The sequence below is a fragment of the Oncorhynchus masou genome, chromosome 33 (assembly GCF_036934945.1).
Source record: "Oncorhynchus masou masou isolate Uvic2021 chromosome 33, UVic_Omas_1.1, whole genome shotgun sequence".
NCBI lineage: Eukaryota > Metazoa > Chordata > Actinopteri > Salmoniformes > Salmonidae > Oncorhynchus > Oncorhynchus masou.
The window spans coordinates 15,943,205-15,963,920 of NC_088244.1; the positions used below are offsets into that span (position 1 = coordinate 15,943,205).

The window sequence follows — 20,716 nt, forward strand, 5'->3', positions numbered from 1 at the left end:
CAGTCCAATCCCTGTACCTTTTGCAGAATATCAGTCTGTCCCTGATGTTTTTCCTAGAGAAGCGGCTTCTTTGCTGCACTTCTTGATACCAGGCCATCCTCCAAAAGTCTTCGCCTCACTGTACGTGCAGATGCACTCACACCTGCCTGCTGCCATTCCTGAGCAAGCTCTGTACTGGTGGTGCCCCGATCCCGCAGCTGAATTAACTTTATGGAGACGGTCCCGGTTCTTGCTGGACTTTCTTGAGCGCCCTGAAGCCTTCTTCACAACAATTGAACCGCTCTCCTTGAAGGTCTTGATGATCTGATAAATGGTTGATTTAGGTGCAATCTTACTGGCATATCCTTGCCTGTGAAGCCCTTTTTGTGCAAAGCAATGATGATGGCACGTGTTTCCTTGCAGGTAACCATGGTTGACAAAGGAAGAACAATGATTACATGCACCACCTTCCTTTTGAAGCTTCCAGTCTGTTATTCAAACTTAATCAGCATGACAGAGTGATCTCCAGCCGTGTCCTTGTCAACACTCACAACTGTGTTAACGAGAGAATCACTGACATGTCAGCTGGTCCTTTTGTGGCAGGGCTGAAATGCAGTGGAAATATTTTTTGGGGGGATTCAGTTCATTTGCATGGCAAAGAGGGACTTTGCAATTAATTGCAATTCATCTGATCACTCTTCATAACATTCTGGAGTATATGCAAATTGTGTAATATTTGTGTCATACTCAAAACTTCTGGCCACGACTGTACACTCCAATGTATTTTTAACAAGATACTTCCTAAATCTGTAATTTGTATATTCAAAATACTAAATACCTTTCTAGACCATTATGTATATATATATATTTGTATATACTTCAAAGTAGCCACCCTTCACCTTGATGACAGCTTTGCACACTCCTGGCATTTTGGAGGACCGCCACAGGAAAGGAAGACCCAGAGTTTTGTTTTTTTTTACCTTTATTTAACCAGGCAAGTCATTTAAGAACAAATTCTTATTTTCAATGACGGCCTGGGAACAGTGGGTTCAGGGGCAGAACGACAGATTTTGTACCTTGTCAGCTCGGGGCTTTGAACTCTCAACCTTCCGGTTACTAGTCCAACGCTCTAACCACTAGGCTACACTGCCGCCCCGAGTTACCTCTGCTGCAGAGGATAAGTTCATTAGAGTTAACTGCACCTCAGATTGCAGCCCAAATAAATGCTTCACAGAGTTCAAGTAACAGACACATCTCAACATCAACTGTTCAGAGGAGACTGCGTGAATCAGGCCTTCATGGTCAAATTGCTGCAAAGAAACAACTACTAAAGGACATCAATAATAAGAAGAGACTCGCTTGTGCCAAGAAACACGAGCAATGGACATTAGACCGGTGGAAATCGGTCCTTTGGTCTGAAGAGTCCAAATTTTCGATTTTTGGTTCCAACCGCCGTGTCTTTGTGACATGCAGAGTAGGTGAACGGATTATGTCCGCATGTGTGGTTCCCACCATGAAGCATGGAGGAGGTGGTGTGATGGTGTGTTTTTTTTTGCTGATGACACTGTCTGTGATTTATTTAGAACACTTCACCAGCATGCCTACTGCAGCATTCTTCAGCGATATGCCATCCCATCTGGTTTGCACTTAGTGGGACTATAATTTGTTTTTCAACAGGACAATGACCTAAAACACACCTCCAGGCTGTGTAAGGGCTATTTGACCAAGAAGAAGAGTGATCAGATGGTTTGCGATGAGTTGGACAGGTAGAGTGAAGGAAAAGCAGCCATCACGTGCTCAGCATATGTGGGAACTCCTTCAAAACTGTTGGAAAAGCATTTCTCATGAAGCTGTTTGAGAAGAGTGTGCAAAGCTGTCAAAGGTAAAGGGTGGATACATTGAAGAATAAAAAATATAAAATATATTTAGACTTGTTTAACACTTTTTTGGTTACTACATGATTCCGTATGTGTTATTTCATAGTTTTAATGTTTTCACTAATATTTTACAAATAGGCAATATTACTGTTGGTCCATCTTGAGATGCGGTAGCCAGTATACATTTCCTCAAAATAGTCCAAATTAATCTAAGGTAACTCAAGAAATCAGTCATCAATTTTGAGGTTTTTGCTGCTCTTAGTCCCTAAATTTTTACATCTAACTAAGATGTTTGGTTCAGTATTCATCGAGTGAAAAAATGTGCATGAAAACGATACATCTCTTGTTGATTGACAACAAACGCTTTATTGAAGAATCCCTACTGTTGACCAATCACCGACAAATGGGTTCAGACTTCGGCTACTGACGTAAAAAACCCTTGCCGAAGTCCAAAACTAACAGAAACTTCACAAAATTGTGTCATAATATTTGCAAGTTGGGAAGCATGCAGATTGGATTTTTTTAATTTATCAGTTATTTTACCAGGTAAGTTGACTGAGAACACGTTCTCATTTGCAGCAACGACCTGGGGAATAGTTACAGGGGAGAGGAGGGGGATGAATGAGCCAATTGTAAACTGGGGATTATTAGGTGACCGTGATGGTTTGAGGGCCAGATTGGGAATTTAGCCAGGACACCGGGGTTAACACTCCTACGATAAATGCCATGGGATCTTTAATGACCTCAGAGTGTCAGGATAACCAGGTTAACGTCCCATCCGAGAGACGGCACCCTACACAGGGCAGTGCCCCCAATCACTGCCCAGGGGCATTGAGATATTTTTTAGACCAGAGGAAAGAGTGCCTCCTACTGGCCCTCCAAAACCACTTCCAGCAGCATCTGGTCTCCCATCCAAGGACCAACCCTGCTTAGCTTCAGAAGCAAGCCAGCAGTGGTATGCAGGGTGGTATGCTGCTGGCAAGGCTTTTTAGTCAGTACATTCAAATAAAGTAAATAAACAACAACATATCACAGTCATAGCAAGTAAAACATTTCTGTAAACGTTACTGAGAATGTTGTTGCTGTTCAGGCCGGCTACTTGCAAACGTATTTCTGTATTTTAAAATACATGTATTTTGTCGTTTCTTTTCTTACATTGATATTTATGGTATTTTGTAATTGTATGTTATGATTTTACCCATCCCTGGACAGAATCTGGGTTACAAAAGGGTTCTTCAGCTGTCCCCATAGGAGAACCCTTTTTGGTTCCAAGTAGAACCCTCCTTGGTGCCAGGTAGAACCCATTTGGGTTTCATGTAGAACCCTCTGTGGAAAGGGTTCTAAACTCAGCAAAAAAATAAATGTCCCTTTTTCAGGACCCTGTCTTTCAAAAATAATTCATAAAAATCCAAATAACATCACAGATCTTCATTGTAAAGGGTTTAAACACTGTTTCCCATGCGTGTTCAATGAACCATAAAAAATTAATGAACATGCACCTGCGGAAAGGTAGTTAAGACACTAACAGCTTACAGGAAGGCAATTAAGATCACAGATATGAAAACTTAGGACACTAAAGAGGCCTTTCTACTGACTTTGAAATACACCAAAAGAGAAGATGCCCAGGGTCCCTGCCCATCTGCGTAAACGTGCTTATGCATGCTGCAAAGAGGCTGGAGGTCAGCAGATGTGGCCAGGGCAATAAATTGCAATGTCCGTACTGTGAGATGCCTAAGACAGCACTACAGGAGGGACAGCTGATTGTCCACGCAGTGGCAGACCACTTGTAACAACACTTGCACAGGATCGGTACTTCTGAACATCACACCTGCGGGACAGGTACAGGATGGCAACAACAACTGCCCGAGTTACACCAGGAACGCACAATCCCTCCATCAGTGCTCAGACTGTCTTCAATAGGCTGAGAGAGGCCGGACTGAGGGCTTGTAGGCCTGTTGTAAGGCAGGTCCTCACCAGACATCACCGGCAACAACGTCGCCTATGGGCACAAACCCACCATCGCTGGACCAGACAGGACTGGCAAAAAGTGCTCTTCACTGACGAGTCGCGGTTTTGTCTCACCAGGGGTGATGGTCGGATTTGCATTTATCTCTGAAGGAATGAGCGTTACAACGAGGCGATTTGGAGGTGGATTGTCTGTCAGGGTCTGGGGCGGTGTGTCACAGCATCATCGAACTGAACTTGTTATCATTGCAGGCAATCTCAATGCTGTGCGTTACAGGGAAGACATCCTCCTCCCTCTTGTGGTACCCTTCCTGCAGGCTCATCCTGACATGACCCTCCAGCATGACAATGCCACCAGCCATACTACTCGTTCTGTGCGTGATTTCCTGCAAGAAAGGAATGCATGTGTTCTGCCATGGCCAGTGAAGATCCCATTTAGCATGTCTGGGACCTGTTGGATTGGAGGGTGAGGGCTAGGGCTGTTCCCCCCAGAAATGTCCAGGAACTTGCATGTGCCTTGGTGGAAGAGTGGGGTAACATCTCACAGCAAGAACTGGCAAATCTGGTGCAGTCCATGAGGAGGAGATGCACTGCAGTACTTAATGCAGCTGGTGGCCACACCAGATACTTAATGTTACTTTTGATTTTGACCCCCCCTTTGTTCAGGGACACATTATTCAGTTTCTGTTAGTCACATGTCTGTGGAACTTGTTCAGTTTATGTCTCAGTTGTTGAATCTTGTTATGTTCATACAAATATTTACACATGTTAAGACCGTGAAAGGACATTTATTTTTTTGCTGAGTTTACATGGAACCAAAAAGAGTTCTAACTGGAACCAAATGGTTTCTACATGGAACCAAAAGGGTTCTCCTACATGGACAGCTGAAGAATCCTTTTAAGGTCTAGATAGCACCGTTTATAGCTACAGAGAGGACCATAGCCACTGGAGAATAAGGTGTATGAACTTGCATGACTGTTCTTACCTGGTATGCGTGGTCAGTGCGAATATGGCAGAGCGTGGAGGGAGCTGATTGGCTGAGCAGGGTGGGGGCGTGGCCATGTGTCCCCCTCATGGCGATGTGGGAGGGCTCAGAACGAGGGAGACAGGTGGTGAGGGAGACAGGTGGGAAAATGGGGGGAGGGCCGGAGGTGGTGGGGGAGGTGGGCGTGAGGCTGGATAAGCCCTCTGATAGGCTGTCCATGTTGACTTCGATCTCCGAGTAGTAGAAGTCCTCCTCCCCGTCACTGTAGTCCGAGTCGCAGTTCCGCCTGCATTGCAGGAGGGTGACATACGTGAAGTAGCTTATAATGAAACTTACAATGCCTTATAATCACATTCATTGCCCATCATATCAATATAGTCAATATACCACCTCATAATACTCTACAGCTGCATTAATAAGGTGTTATGAAAATGCTTATAAGGCATTATAATTCTTCATACCAAGCCACTACAAGCTTTATAATGAGGAGCTGAGTCTTCTCTAACCAGCAGAGGGCAGTGATACACAGGCCTCAGAGCAACTGAGCTTATGGACTTGATTGGTCAAAGCCTTTAATGACTGACAGAGAGTGCAGGATAGCAACAGGAGGCTATAAAAACACACCAGCAAAACCTCCTCATGTGTTGCTATGCTTCCCTCCTCCACCCTGCTTCCCTTTGTAAGTGGATCCTAGACTAACAAACCTAATCATATTAAGAAGTCATAACAAACAGAGCCCATGGAGAGACAGAGCTTCCAATGTAGCACATACTCCACAATACTAGATCCTCACTGGTAGTAGATATTCTGACCAAACTTCAGCTAATAGAGTGAACTGTATTATATCTGTTATTTCGTATGTTATTAGGATCCCCATTAGCTGTTGCGAAAGCAGCAGCTACTCTTCCTGTGGTCCACACAAAACATGAAACATGACATAATACAGAACATTAATAGACAACAACAGCTGAAGGACAGAACTACATCAATTTAGCTATGTAGCCAACATATTAATACATACACACAAACTATCTAGGTCAAATAGGGGAGAGGTGTTGCTTTATCTGTTTTTTAAAACCGGGTTTGCTGTTTATTTCAGCAATATGAGATGGGAGTTCCATGCAATAATGGCTCTCTATAAAATAAATATCTGCTCTCTTATTGGTCCTCATGTGATCTGAGTGCAGTGATTGGTTACAACAATTACCCATTCAACAATTGTGATTCCATATCTACAGCAGTTGACCTGTATCTGGCTCTGTGGTTGATTGGTGCCTTACCCCAGGTGGACGGTTCGGATGTGTCGCTGGATCCCTGAAGAGGTGCTGAGGACCTTTTCACAGTTCTTCCACAAGCACTTGAACATCACCTTCATGGAGTTCTGAAACACAACATTAGAGAAAACAGTGGAGTCAGTGCTATTGTAATGATCAGACCTGGGATCAAATACTATTTCAGGTATTTCAATTAGTTTTCAGTACATTTCAAAACAAGTATACAGATAACTTTTATTTGAAAAAACAAGTAGTTGAAAATCAGAATGCATTTGGAAATACACTTGGAAATACACTCCCATGCATTTAACCCAGGTATCAAAAAGTGTATTTGAAATAAGTATTTAAAAATACATTCAAATACAATTTGGTCAACTATTTATTTTCTCTCACAAATAACCATTCAAATACTCAAATAAAAGTAGGCTACAAGTTTTGGCATGTCTTTTTGAAAATACGTAAATACACAGGAAAACATATTTAATTAAAGAAAGCCTCTACAAGTCGAAACACATTGCAGTTGTGCGTCCTGATGTACTATGCGGATTCCTCCCATATGTATTATTTTGTAAATATACTGAAAAAATATATAAACAAAAAATGAAACAATTTCTGAGATTTTGAATATAAGGAAATCAGCCAATTTCAATAAATAAATTAGGCACTAATCCATGGATTTCCCATGAAAAGCAGGGGCGCAGCCAAGGGTGGGCCTGGGAGGGCATAGGCCCACACACTTGGGAAACTTAATGTCAAAAGTTTTTCTCCACAAAAGGGTTTTATTACAGGCAGAAATACTCCTCAGCCAAATTCTTTAAAATTATGTTGGAGGCGGCTTATGGTAGATTAATTAACATTCAATTATCTGGCAACAATCCAGGTGGACATTCCTGCAGTCAGCATGCCAATTGCACGCTCCCTTCTGTGGCATTGTGTTGTGTGACAAAGCTGCACATTTTAGAGTGGCCTTTTATTGTCCCCAGCACAAGGTGCACCTGTGTAATTATCATGTTCATTAATCAGCTTCCTGATATACGACAACTGTCAGGTGGATGGAATATTTTGACAAAGGATAAAATGCTAACTAACAGGGATGTAAAGACATTTTGCACAACATTTGAGAGAAATAAGATTTTTGAGCCTATGGAACATTTCTGGGATATTTTATTTCCGCTCATGAAACATGGGACCAAAACTTTACATGTTGCGCTTATATTTTTGTTCAGTGTACATTTTGTTAATAGGTCACAAAAGCGTATTGCAACATATTGGCCGCCTACTTCTTCTTCTTTCTTTAAATAACAAATACTCAAATACACATGCATTTGAACCCAGGTCTGGTAGTGATTGAGGGGGAAAAACAAGATTGGGGCTTGAATCAACAACCCTGTGGTTACGGGGAGAGTGCACTACCACCTGTGACAAAAAGGTTAAGATGCCCTAGGAGAAGCTGTGATCCACTCACACACTGGAAGGATACACAGAGAGTGAGGTAACAAAAACAAAAGAAAAGGAAAAAGACCATTGGACCAGTACACAGACTATTAGACAAGCAGAAAAAGACCATTGGACCAGTACACAGACTATTAGACAAGCAGAAAAGACCATTGGACCAGTACACAGACTATTAGACAAGCAGAAAAAGACCATTGGACCAGTACACAGACTATTAGACAAGCAGAAAAGACCATTGGACCAGTACACAGACTATTAGACAAGCAGAAAAAGACCATTGGACCAGTACACAGACTATTAGAAAGCAGAAAAGACCATTGGACCAGTACACAGACTATTAGACAAGCAGAAAAAGACCATTGGACCAGTACACAGACTATTAGACAAGCAGAAAAGACCATTGGACCAGTACACAGACTATTAGACAAGCAGAAAAAGACCATTGGACCAGTACACAGACTATTAGACAAGCAGAAAAGACCATTGGACCAGTACACAGACTATTAGACAAGCAGAAAAAGACCATTGGACCAGTACACAGACTATTAGACAAGCAGAAAAGACCATTGGACCAGTACACAGACTATTAGACAAGCAGAAAAAGACCATTGGACCAGTACACAGACTATTAGACAAGCAGAAAAGACCATTGGACCAGTACACAGACTATTAGACAAGCACAAAAGACCATTGGACCAGTACACAGACTATTAGACAAGCAGAAAAGACCATTGGACCAGTACACAGACTATTAGACAAGCAGAAAAAGACCATTGGACCAGTACACAGACTATTAGACAAGCAGAAAAGACCATTGGACCAGTACACAGACTATTAGACAAGCAGAAAAGACCATTGGACCAGTACACAGACTATTAGACAAGCAGAAAAAGACCATTGGACCAGTACACAGACTATTAGACAAGCAGAAAAAGACCATTGGACCAGTACACAGACTATAAGACAAGCAGAAAAAGACCATTGGACCAGTACACAGACTATTAGACAGGCAGAAAAGACCATTGGACCAGTACACAGACTATTAGACAAGCAGAAAAAGACCATTGGACCAGTACACAGACTATTAAACAAGCAGAAAAAGACCATTGGACCAGTACACAGACTATTAGACAAGCAGAAAAGACCATTGGATCAGTACACAGACTATTAGACAAGCAGAAAAGACCATTGGACCAGTACACAGACTATTAGACAAGCAGAAAAAGACCATTGGACCAGTACACAGACTATTAGACAAGCAGAAAAAGACCATTGGACCAGTACACAGACTATTAGACAAGCAGAAAAAGACCATTGGACCAGTACACAGACTATTAGACAAGCAGAAAAAGACCATTGGACCAGTACACAGACTAGACAAGCAGAAAAGACCATTGGACCAGTACACAGACTATTAGACAAGCAGAAAAGACCATTGGACCAGTACACAGACTATTAGACAAGCAGAAAAAGACCATTGGACCAGTACACAGACTATTAGACAAGCAGAAAAAGACCATTGGACCAGTACACAGACTATTAGACAAGCAGAAAAAGACCATTGGACCAGTACACAGACTATAAGACAAGCAGAAAAAGACCATTGGACCAGTACACAGACTATTAGACAGGCAGAAAAGACCATTGGACCAGTACACAGACTATTAGACAAGCAGAAAAAGACCATTGGACCAGTACACAGACTATTAAACAAGCAGAAAAAGACCATTGGACCAGTACACAGACTATTAGACAAGCAGAAAAGACCATTGGATCAGTACACAGACTATTAGACAAGCAGAAAAGACCATTGGACCAGTACACAGACTATTAGACAAGCAGAAAAAGACCATTGGACCAGTACACAGACTATTAGACAAGCAGAAAAAGACCATTGGACCAGTACACAGACTATTAGACAAGCAGAAAAAGACCATTGGACCAGTACACAGACTATTAGACAAGCAGAAAAAGACCATTGGACCAGTACACAGACTAGACAAGCAGAAAAGACCATTGGACCAGTACACAGACTATTAGACAAGCAGAAAAGACCATTGGACCAGTACACAGACTATTAGACAAGCAGAAAAAGACCATTGGACCAGTACACAGACTATTAGACAAGCAGAAAAAGACCATTGGACCAGTACACAGACTATTAGACAAGCAGAAAAAGACCATTGGACCAGTACACAGACTATTAGACAAGCAGAAAAAGACCATTGGACCAGTACACAGGCTATTAGACAAGCAGAAAAAGACCATTGGACCAGTACACAAACTATTAGACAAGCAGAAAAAGACCATTCGACCAGTACACAGACTATAAGATAAGCAGGCCTGTGAAGATATAAATCAAAGAACAGTGTAGCAAGACAAAGACAGAGGTGAAATTCTACATCCCTGTCACTCTGTGTCTTTTTGTCTCACTCTCTCTCTATAGATCTCTCTCTAAATAAGCATAATGTCATAATCCCTCAATATATATATATTATTATATATATTATATATATATTATTATTATTATATTTTTTGGGGTGTGGGGGTGGGGGGGGGCAGTGCCCTTGGACAGTGACCCTGATTGAATGTGGTCATGATCTCTACTTTGGGATTTAACTGACAGACACACATACAGGCGTTCAACCTCTCAACAATAAAAGCAAGTATTTAGGAAGCTGTTAACATCTTCAAATCGGAAAAAGTCAAACCTCAAAATAAGTATTTTAAACCTATATCAATCCCTTCTTTCCTCAAATGCAGACTAAGGACATAGACAGAGCTGTGTTTTTCAGACTCTTATTTTCCCAGGCAGCGTGCAGATCTCTGATTTTGGCAGGGGAGGGAGAAATGTGTTGGGACCTGCATCAGTAGTAATGACAGGCAGTGGGCGTAGGCTCTCCACCTTTTAACAGCTTCCAGAAAGGGAGAGACAGAGCATGAGTGAGTGAGTGAGTGAGTGAGTGAGTGAGTGAGTGAGTGAGTGAGTGAGTGAGTGAGTGAGAGAGAGAGAGAGAGAGAGAGAGAGAGAGGGGGAGAGAGAGGGGGAGAGGGGTGGGAGAGAGAGAGGGAGAGAGAGAGGGGGGGTGGGCGAGAGAGAGAGAGGGAGAGAGAGGGAGAGAGAGAGAGGGGTGGGAGAGAGAGAGAGAGAGAGAGGTGGGAGAGAGAGAAACTAAAAGACAAACTATATAACAGGCTTATCGGCGGCTGATCAAATTAACGCTTTATACAGTCTATATTCTTATACAATCCACACAATGCATTACACACAACAGCTCTAATGGCACTGGGAAACATAGTAATAATTTTCAGTGTTTCATAATGGAAAATCTGCAGCATCTCAACAAACATTGACATATCCCTTAATGCCAAAAGTGTTTTCCTTTCGTTGTAACACTGTTTCAGCAACACTGTAGTGATTAACACATTCCCTAAGCCTTTTATAGTACATGACTCCTCTACATAGTCAGATACATGTAGGATCTACATTTGATCACCCTGTTGCAGGAGAACTTTCCAGGAAATGTTAAGCTTGTAGTTTATTTGAGGTCTAAAAAGGCTTCTGAAGTTGGCAATTTCCCCGTTGTAATGTCAGACTTGATTTTCCCTTACGAATGTATCAACCCCTATAAAAATGTCCATTAATTATAATCCATGTAATAATTCACATTTCCTGTTGCTGCAGGATTATTTTCCTGCTGTAGCAAACTGGCTCAAATGAAGACCCTACATCTGTAGTACACAACTCCACACAGTGAGATGGCCTGCAGCTACGGGACAACCGAGGCTGTTGTCTGCCAGTCAGGACTTAGCTAGGCAGCTTGTCATGGCCAACTACACTGAACCACCACAGTAAACTGCCTGTTAGGTTTACCCAGGGCAGGTTTATACACAAGGCATCCAAACTGTAATGATTTTATCTACAACCAGCTATTCATTAACAACCACACATGCATGTCAGTGCAAGTCTCATTGAGATGGCCTCCCAAGTCCTTGTGTACAGTTGATGGAATTTTTACAGTTTGTCTAGCACTGTGAAATGTTCTGTCACATCTTTACAAGCGAGGCTGAAGAATAAACATCAAACATTAAAATAAGACGTTAAATTTAACGGATGACTTGACAGATGAGCACAATCCTTTGGTCCTGTAACTAGGGCTGTGGTGCCATTGACATTTCATCAGCCGGTGATTGTCAAGCAAATAACTGTTGGTCTCACGGTAATTGACAGTTAATTAACATGAACACATTTGGCATCTCCTGGTTTCCACACATTTTAAAAGCCATTTTAAAAAGTATAATAAATCCATGTAATATAGCCTACACCTTCATAATAAATCCATTATTTATTTTAGTCTAAAGAAGTAAGGTTTGAAGAAAATGTAGTCTATTTCTGAAGAAAAGAATAGCATACTTATGTTCGGGTCCGGATGTGGCTATGTTCGGTCCCGATGTGGCTATGTTCGGTCCCGATGTGGCTATGTTACGTCCTGATGTGGCTATTTTAGGTCTTGATGTGGCTAAGTTAGGTCCTGATGTGGCTACGTTAGGTCCGGAAGTGGCTATGCCAAATGGCTGTGGGCTACACTAGTTCAGCAGACAAGATTTGCTTATAATTCCCACAGCCAAGTATTACTTATAATTCCATGGCAATTATGTTAGGTATAATATGAAAAATACTATTGAACAAAGCTGAAAAAATTATAAATATTTTCCCCAAACGATTTCAGGGAGTGCGCACATGCGGCTTTTCTGTGTTGAGCAGTTAACAAAGAAATAGGTATTCCTAAACACTTCATTTAGAGTTATTAATGTAACTGTAGATGTTCTACAAACGTTGGGCTATATGTTTAGATTTGTAATACATTGTAAGGCTGCATGACGAGACTAATGATGATTTGAAAGGTCACTTGAAAGGCATGAGCTATGCTACATCAGTCACTCATTCACAATTTGACAAGCACTTGATAATGCCTCGAATTGTATGGTGGTGTCCCCTTTGTGGCCGTAATGCACCCTTTAAAAATCCATGCCTTTTGCAGCCTGGAGTGCTGTGTTGTGCCCTTGGCCCTGAGTGTGCTGCGCAATCTGAAGCACCTCTCAGTCACATGGCTCTCCGTCACATGATCGGATCAATCTGACAGGCTACAAGTGAAGACAGACATATCAGGGACACAACTGCGCGTGTCTTTATCCATTTCCGAGCTACATATTGAAGATATTGGAAGAACTGTCCATATTTACTTTTCATCAGCCAACAAGATGATTAGGCCTAACGAACAGCAAAAGCATGTCAATCTACTATCCCCCATAGTACAAAAGTCAACCTATTCTATTTTGTGCAAGTGAATTATAAGTGAAATAGTCTGTCTGTAAACAATTGCTGGAAAAATTACTTGTTTCATGCACAAAGTAGATGTTATGGCTTTACACCCCCTGATATAATGTGGATAAAGAGATACTTGTCTAACAGAACACAAAGGGTGTTCTTTAATGGAAGCCTATCAAATATAATCCAGTTAGAATCAGGAATTCCCCAGGATAGCTGTTTAGGCCCCTTGCTTTTTTCAATTTTTACTAAAGACATGCCACTGACTTTGAGTAAAGCCAGTGTGTCTATGTATGAGGATGACTCAACACTATACACGTCAGCCACTACACCGATTGAAATGACTGCAACACTCAACAAAGAGCTGCAGTTAGTTTCAGAGTGTGTGGCAAGGAATAAGTTAGCCCTAAATATTTCTAAAACTAAAAGCATTGTATTTGGAACAAAACACTCACTAAACCTCAACTAAATCTTGTAATAAACAATGTGGAAATTGAGCAAGTTGAGATGACAAAACTGCTTGGAGTAACACTAGATTGTAAACTGTCATGGTCAAAAACATATTGATGCAGTAGTAGCTAAGATGGGGAGAAGTCTGTCAATAATAAAGCGCTGCTCTGCCTTCTTAACAACGCTATCAACAAGGCAGGTCCTACAGGCCCTAGTTTTGTCGCACCTTGACTACTGTTCAGTCATGTGGTCAGGTGCCACAAAAAAAGGACTTAGGAAAATTGCAATTGACTCAGAACAGGGCACCCCGGCTGGCCCTTGGATGTACACAGAGAGCTAATATTAATAATATGCATGTCAATCTCTCCTGGCTGAAAGTGGAGGAGAGATTGACTTCATCACTACTTTTATTTACAGTGCCTTGCGAAAGTATTCGGCCCCCTTGAACTTTGCGACCTTTTGCCACATTTCAGGCTTCAAACATAAAGATATAAAACTGTATTTTTTTGTGAAGAATCAACAACAAGTGGGACACAATCATGAAGTGGAACGACATTTATTGGATATTTCAAACTTTTTTAACAAATCAAAAACTGAAAAATTGGGCGTGCAAAATTATTCAGCCCCCTTAAATTAATACTTACAGCTGTAAGTCGCTTGGGGTATGTCTCTATCAGTTTTGCACATCGAGAGACTGAAATTTTTTCACATTCCTCCTTGCAAAACAGCTCGAGCTCAGTGAGGTTGGATGGAGAGCATTTGTGAACAGCAGTTTTCAGTTCTTTCCACAGATTCTCGATTGGATTCAGGTCTGGACTTTGACTTGGCCATTCTAACACCTGGATATGTTTATTTTTTAACCATTCCATTGTAGATTTTGCTTTATGTTTTGGATCATTGTCTTGTTGGAAGACAAATCTCCGTCCCAGTCTCAGGTCTTTTGCAGACTCCATCAGGTTTTCTTCCAGAATGGTCCTGTATTTGGCTCCATCCATCTTCCCATCAATTTTAACCATCTTCCCTGTCCCTGCTGAAGAAAAGCAGGCCCAAACCATGATGCTGCCACCACCATGTTTGACAGAGGGGATGGTGTGTTCAGGGTGATGAGCTGTGTTGCTTTTACGCCAAACATAACGTTTTGCATTGTTGCCAAAAAGTTCAATTTTGGTTTCATCTGACCAGAGCACCTTCTTCCACATGTTTGGTGTGTCTCCCAGGTGGCTTGTGGCAAACGTTAAACAACACTTTTTATGGATATCTTTAAGAAATGGCTTTCTTCTTGCCACTCTTCCATAAAGGCCAGATTTGTGCAATATATGACTGATTGTTGTCCTATGGACAGAGTCTCCCACCTCAGCTGTAGATCTCTGCAGTTCATCCAGAGTGATCACGGGCCTCTTGGCTGCATCTCTGATCAGTCTTCCCCTTGTATGAGCTGAAAGTTTAGAGGGACGGCCAGGTCTTGGTAGATTTGCAGTGGTCTGATACTCCTTCCATTTCAATATTATCGCTTGCACAGTGCTCCTTGGGATGTTTAAAGCTTGGGAAATCTTTTTGTATCCAAATTCGGCTTTAAACTTCTTCACAACAGTATCTCGGACCTGCCTGGTGTGTTCCTTGTTCTTCATGATGCTCTCTGCGCTTTTAACGGACCTCTGAGACTATCACAGTGCAGGTGCATTTATACGGAGACTTGATTACACACAGGTGGATTGTATTTATCATCATTAGTCATTTAGGTCAACATTGGATCATTCAGAGATCCTCACTGAACTTCTGGAGAGAGTTTGCTGCACTGAAAGTAGAGGGGCTGAATAATTTTGCACGCCCAATTTTTCAGTTTTTGATTTGTTAAAAAAGTTTGAAATATCCAATAAATGTCGTTCCACTTCATGATTGTGTCCCACTTGTTGTTGATTCTTCACAAAAAAATACAGTTTTATATCTTTATGTTTGAAGCCTGAAATGTGGCAAAAGGTCGCAAAGTTCAAAGGGGGCCGAATACTTTCGCAAGGCACTGTATGTTGAATGCACCGAGCTGTCTGTCTAAACTACTGGCACACAGCTCACACACCCATGCATACCCCACAAGACATGCCACAAGAGGTCTCTCCACAGTCCCCAAGTCCAGAACAGACTATGGGAGGCACAAAGTACAACAGAGCCATGACTACATGGAACTCTATTCCACATCAAGTAACTCATGCCAGCAGTAAAATTAGATTTAAAAAACACCTTATGGAACAGCGGGTACTGAAGCAATACAAACATTTCAACAGACACATGCATACACACACACACACACACACACACACACACACGATAACATACACACTATACATACATATGGATTTAGTACTGTCGATATGTGGTAGTGGTGGAGTAGGGGCCTGAGGGCACACAGTGTGTTGTGAAATCTGTGAATGTATTGTAATGTTTTTAAAGTGGTATAGACTGCCTTAATTTGGCTGGACCTCAGGAAGAGTAGCTGTTGCTTTGGCAGCATCTTAGTCCTGTATTGAAACTTTGCCTGTTTGATGGTTTCTTATAAGCGTCCGGATTAGTGTCCAGCTCCTTGTAAGCGGTAGCTATAGCTTTTAGCTTGGTGCGGATATTTTCTGTAATTCATGGCTTCTGGTTGGGATATTTATGTACGGTCCCTATGGGGACGACGTTGTCGATGCACTTATTGATGAAGGTGGTATACTCCTCAATACCATTGAATGAATCACGGAACATATTCCTGTCTGTGCTAGTAAAACAGTACTGTAGCGTAGCATCCACATCATCTGACCACTTCCGTATTGAGCGAGTCACTGGTACTTCCTGCTTTAGTTTTTGCTTATGAGCAGGATTCAGGAGAATAGAATTATGGTCAGATTTGCAAATGGAGGACGAGGGAGAGCTTTTTATGCGTCTCTGTGTGTGGAGTAACGGTGGTCTAGAGTTTTTTTTTCATCTGGTTGCACATATGACATGCTGGTAAAAATGAGGTAAAAAGGATTTAAGTTTCCCTGCATTAACGTCCCTGGCCACTAGGAGCGCCGCTTCTGGATGAGCATTTTCTTGTTTGCTTCTGGCCTTATAAAGCTCGTTGAATGCGGTCATAGTGCCAGCGTTGGTTTCTGGTGGTAAATAAAAACGCCTGTGAAAAATATAGATGGAAACTCTCTTGGTAGATAGTGTGGTCTACAGCTTATCATGAGGAACTCTACCTCAGGCAAGCAATACCTTGAGACTTGCTGAACCCCTCCGGTCTCCAATCCTATATATGAGCCTCTCCAGTCTTCACTCCTATAACTGTATCTGAGGCCCTCCATTCTCTACTCGTATATATGAGCCCATCCAATCTCCACTCCTATATATGAGTCCCTCCAATCTCCACTCTATATATGAGCCCCTCCAGTCTCCACTCCTATATATTAGCTCCTCCAGATTCCACTCCGATATCTATCAGAGTGGAGTAATGAGATTCTTCTCCCTCTCTCAGCTACCTACAGCAGAAGCCTCATATTCTCTCCTTTTAGTCCTTCCCTACCTCCCTCCTTCTTTCCAAAACTCTTATTCCCCCCCATTCTCTCTTCCCCCATCCCAAATCTCTTTTTACACCCACTCCTTCCTTTCTAAACTCTCTCTCACCTCATCCCCTTTCCCCCTTCTAACTCCCCCTTCCTCCCGGAGGTGGGTGAGGGTGCTAATGGCTCTTCTTGATACTGAAACCACATTTACGTCATGGACTGTTTCCACCGCATGAAAAGACAAGGGAAGAAAATGGAGAGCGAGAGGGAAAGAGAGAGTGAGAACACACTCCATCATGCTCAGAGGCATTAAGATTGACAGGCCTTATCTCAGGGCTTGTGTCACAGGATCCTAACATTGGTTTCAGAGGCCCCAGACACTACTCTGAGGAATACTACACACCAGGGCAAGGGTTCCTAAATCTGTGGGAGCAACTGTTGGCCAATGGCCAATTTCTACTGAGTCGCAGCTTAGGTTTGGCTGTGGCTACAAATATTATTCTCATCTGGAGAGTCCCAAGAACCAAGTAACTGGACTGAATAAATCAAATTGCTGTGATCTATGAACTCCTTGGAGATCAGGAGATGAGTATGGAAAGATATTCAGAAGCATTGAGACGAAGCCTCATTACAACCCCCCGACCCCTGACCCCGAGTTGTACCTTTCGCTTCCGGGGTATGGGGTCCACAAACGGAAAGTGAGTGCTCTCTGTGACGTCCTCGATGACGTCATCACCCTGGGAGGGGAGCAGGAAGCTCTTGCTGGCATCGTTGGAGAGGGGTGGGGATGGTGTGGAGGGCACTGATTGGTCGCTGGTGTCCCAGCTCCAGTTGCCACTGGTGGAGCTGCTGTAGCTGGTTGACAGCGCCTCCTTCCAACCCCTGCTAGCCGACTCCGGAACTGCAGCTGGAGACAGTGAAGGGCCGGTCATTACCATGCTATCATAGCCAAGGAGGAAGCCAATCTGAGAATTTAGCTTTAATTCACTTATTACTCTAAAAACCTTGTCACAAAATGTGTTTTGCATTGCCTTGTGGTGAAACATAATGACAAATAAGAGGTAGAGCCTCCTAGCAGGATGAGGTGTGTGTTGGGGATTTTATTAACTCATATGAATCAATGACTGACTGGTCCATGGGGGCCAGTGTAGATGAGAAGGATCCTACAGAGAATAGAGTCATAGGAGTGTTGTCTTAGGGAAGATTAACATCTTATCCCTCAAAGACATTGAGAGTTAAGCACAACAGCACAACAATGAAACCAGGGGAAAGAAAATAATAAGATATTGGAGGGAAAACAGGCACAGTTGAATCATGTACTGTATGAAAAGAGTTTGATGACATTTCTGATGTATCATGAAAATGTAATACAGCTTTGCCCTTTCTCCCCACATACAGCAAAGTATACCCTCCCAGCACCTAATACAGTGCATCCGGAAAGTGTTCAGACCCCTTCACCTTTTCCACATTCCACAACCTTACTCAAAAATGTATTCAATTGTCCCACCCCCCTCATCAATCTACAAACAATGCCACATAATGACAAAGCAAAAACTGTTTTTTGACATTTTTCAAATGTATTACAAATAAAAACTGAAATATTACATTTACACAAGAATTCAGACCCTTTACTCAGCACTTTGTTGAAGTACCCCAGACGAACGTCCTGAGCGCTCTAGTGCAGACTTTCATCAACGATCTCTGTACTTTGCTCTGTTCATCTTTCTCTCAAACCCGACAAGTCTCCTAGTCCCTGCAGCTGAAAAACATCCCAACAGCATGATGCTGCCACCACCATGCGTCACCGTAGGGAAGGTGCCAGGTTTCCTCCAGACGTGACACTTGGTATTCAGGCAAAATACTTCAATCTTGGTTTCATCAGACCAGACAATCTTGGTCTGAGAGTCCTGTAGGTGCCTTTTGGCAAACTCCAAGTGGGCTGTCATGTGCCTTTTACTGAGGAGTGGCAACCGTCTGGCCACTCCACCATAAAAGCCGGATTGGTGGAGTGCTGTAGAGATGTTATTCTAGAAGGTTCTCCCATCTCCACAGAGGAACTCTGGAGCATCGGGTTCTTGGTCACCTCCCAGACAAAGGCACTTCTCCCCCGATTGCTCAATTTGGCTGGGCGGCAAGCTCTAGGAAGAGTGTTGGTGGTTCCAAAACTTCTTGCATTTAAGAATGGCGGAGGCCACTGTGTTCTTGGGGACCTTCAATGCTGCAGAAATTGTTTGGTACCCTTCTCCACACAATCCCGTCTCGGAGCTCTATGGACATTTCCTTTGACCTCATGGCTTGGTTTTTATCTCTGACATGCACTGTCAACTGTGGGACCTTGTATAGACAGGTGTGTGCCTTTCCAAATCATGTCCAATCAATTGAATTAACCACAGGTGGACTCCAATCAAATTGTAGAAACATCTCAAGGGTGATCAATGGAAACAGGATGCACCTGATCTAAATTTCAAGTATCATAGCAAAGGGTCTGAATACTTACAGTACCAGTCAAAAGTTTGGACACACCTTCTCATTCAAGGGTTTTTCTTTATTATTACTATTTTCTACATTGTAAAATAATAGGGAAGACATCACCACTATGAAATAATACATGGAATCATGCAGTAACCAAAAACATGTTAAACAAATCAAAATGTATTTTATATTTGAGATTCTTCAAAGTAGCCACCCATTGCCTTGATGACAGCTTTGCACACTCTTGGCATTCTCTCAAACAGCTTCATGAGGCATTCACCTGGAATGCATTAAAAGTACATTTGTGGATTTCTTTCCTTCTTAATGCATTCGAGCCAATCAGTTGTGTGTGACAAGGTAGGGGTGGTATACGCAAGATAGCTATTATGGCAAGAACAGCTCAAATAAGCAAAGAAAAACAACAGTCCATCATTACTTTAAGACATGAAGGTCAGTCACCGCGGAAAAAAACATCAAGCGCTGTGGTGAAATTAGCTCTCTTGAGGAACGACACAGGAAAGGAAGACCCAGAGTCTGCTGTAGAGGATACGTTCATTAGAGTTAACTGCACCTCAGATTGCAGCCCAAATAAATGTTTCACAGAGTTCAAGTAACAGACACTTCTCAACATCAACTGTTCAGAGGAGACTGTGTGAATCAGGCATTCGTGGTCAAACTGCTACAAAGAAACCCCTACTGAAGGATGAGTCCAAATTTGAGATTTTTGGTTCCAACGTCTGTGTCTATGTGAGATGCAGAGTAGGTGAACGGATGATCTCTGCATGTGTGGTTCCCACTGTGAAGCATGGAGGAGGAGGTGTGATGGTGTGGGGGTGCTTTGCCGGTGACGTCCTCTGGGATTTATTTAGAATTCAAGGCACACTTAACCAGTATGTCTACAGGAACATTTTGCAGCAATACGCCATCCCATCTGGTTTGCACTTAGTAGAGTTGCAAATGGTCGGAAACGATCCAGGAAATTTTCTGTGGAAAGTTAAGCCATGGAATTTGAGGAATTTTGCTTAAATTACATTAAAAAAAGATAGCTTATAACGGTGAATCTTTTTTGTGGGATACACATAAGGCAATTATAGGTCTTGTGGCATATTTTGGTTAAACTATCCCCAATTCAATGGAATTGCAACCCTCTGCATGCACAGTGCATTCTTCCATCACATGTACAGTGCACAGCTGTACAGCTGATTCTCAAGATCTTGCACACTAATGAGATGCTATTGAGCCCACACTACTACACTATCCGAGCCAAGGAATACATACTTTCAGGTAAGTTTTTATTATGAATATATGAATTTATTATGAATATTTTTTATGTGACATACATTATTTTTTTGTTAACTAGTAAATCGTAACAATTTCTGCTAGTTAGTTTTTGCTACCATGTGTGTTTTAGC

General features: G+C 42.2%; 1 protein-coding gene across 2 annotated transcripts in view; it reads right to left on the reverse strand.

Annotated features, from left to right (window-relative positions):
• Window positions 1–20,716, reverse strand: part of LOC135527889 (zinc finger protein 704-like) — a 124,935-nt gene that overhangs the window by 9,852 nt on the left and 94,367 nt on the right. For both annotated transcript variants that reach the window (XM_064956520.1, XM_064956521.1), the window contains exons 4-6: window positions 17,495–17,739; window positions 6,087–6,187; window positions 4,807–5,092 (exon numbers count right to left, since the gene is read on the reverse strand). In XM_064956520.1, the coding sequence (XP_064812592.1) occupies window positions 4,807–5,092; window positions 6,087–6,187; window positions 17,495–17,739 (632 nt within the window). The remainder of the gene's footprint in view (window positions 1–4,806; window positions 5,093–6,086; window positions 6,188–17,494; window positions 17,740–20,716) is intronic.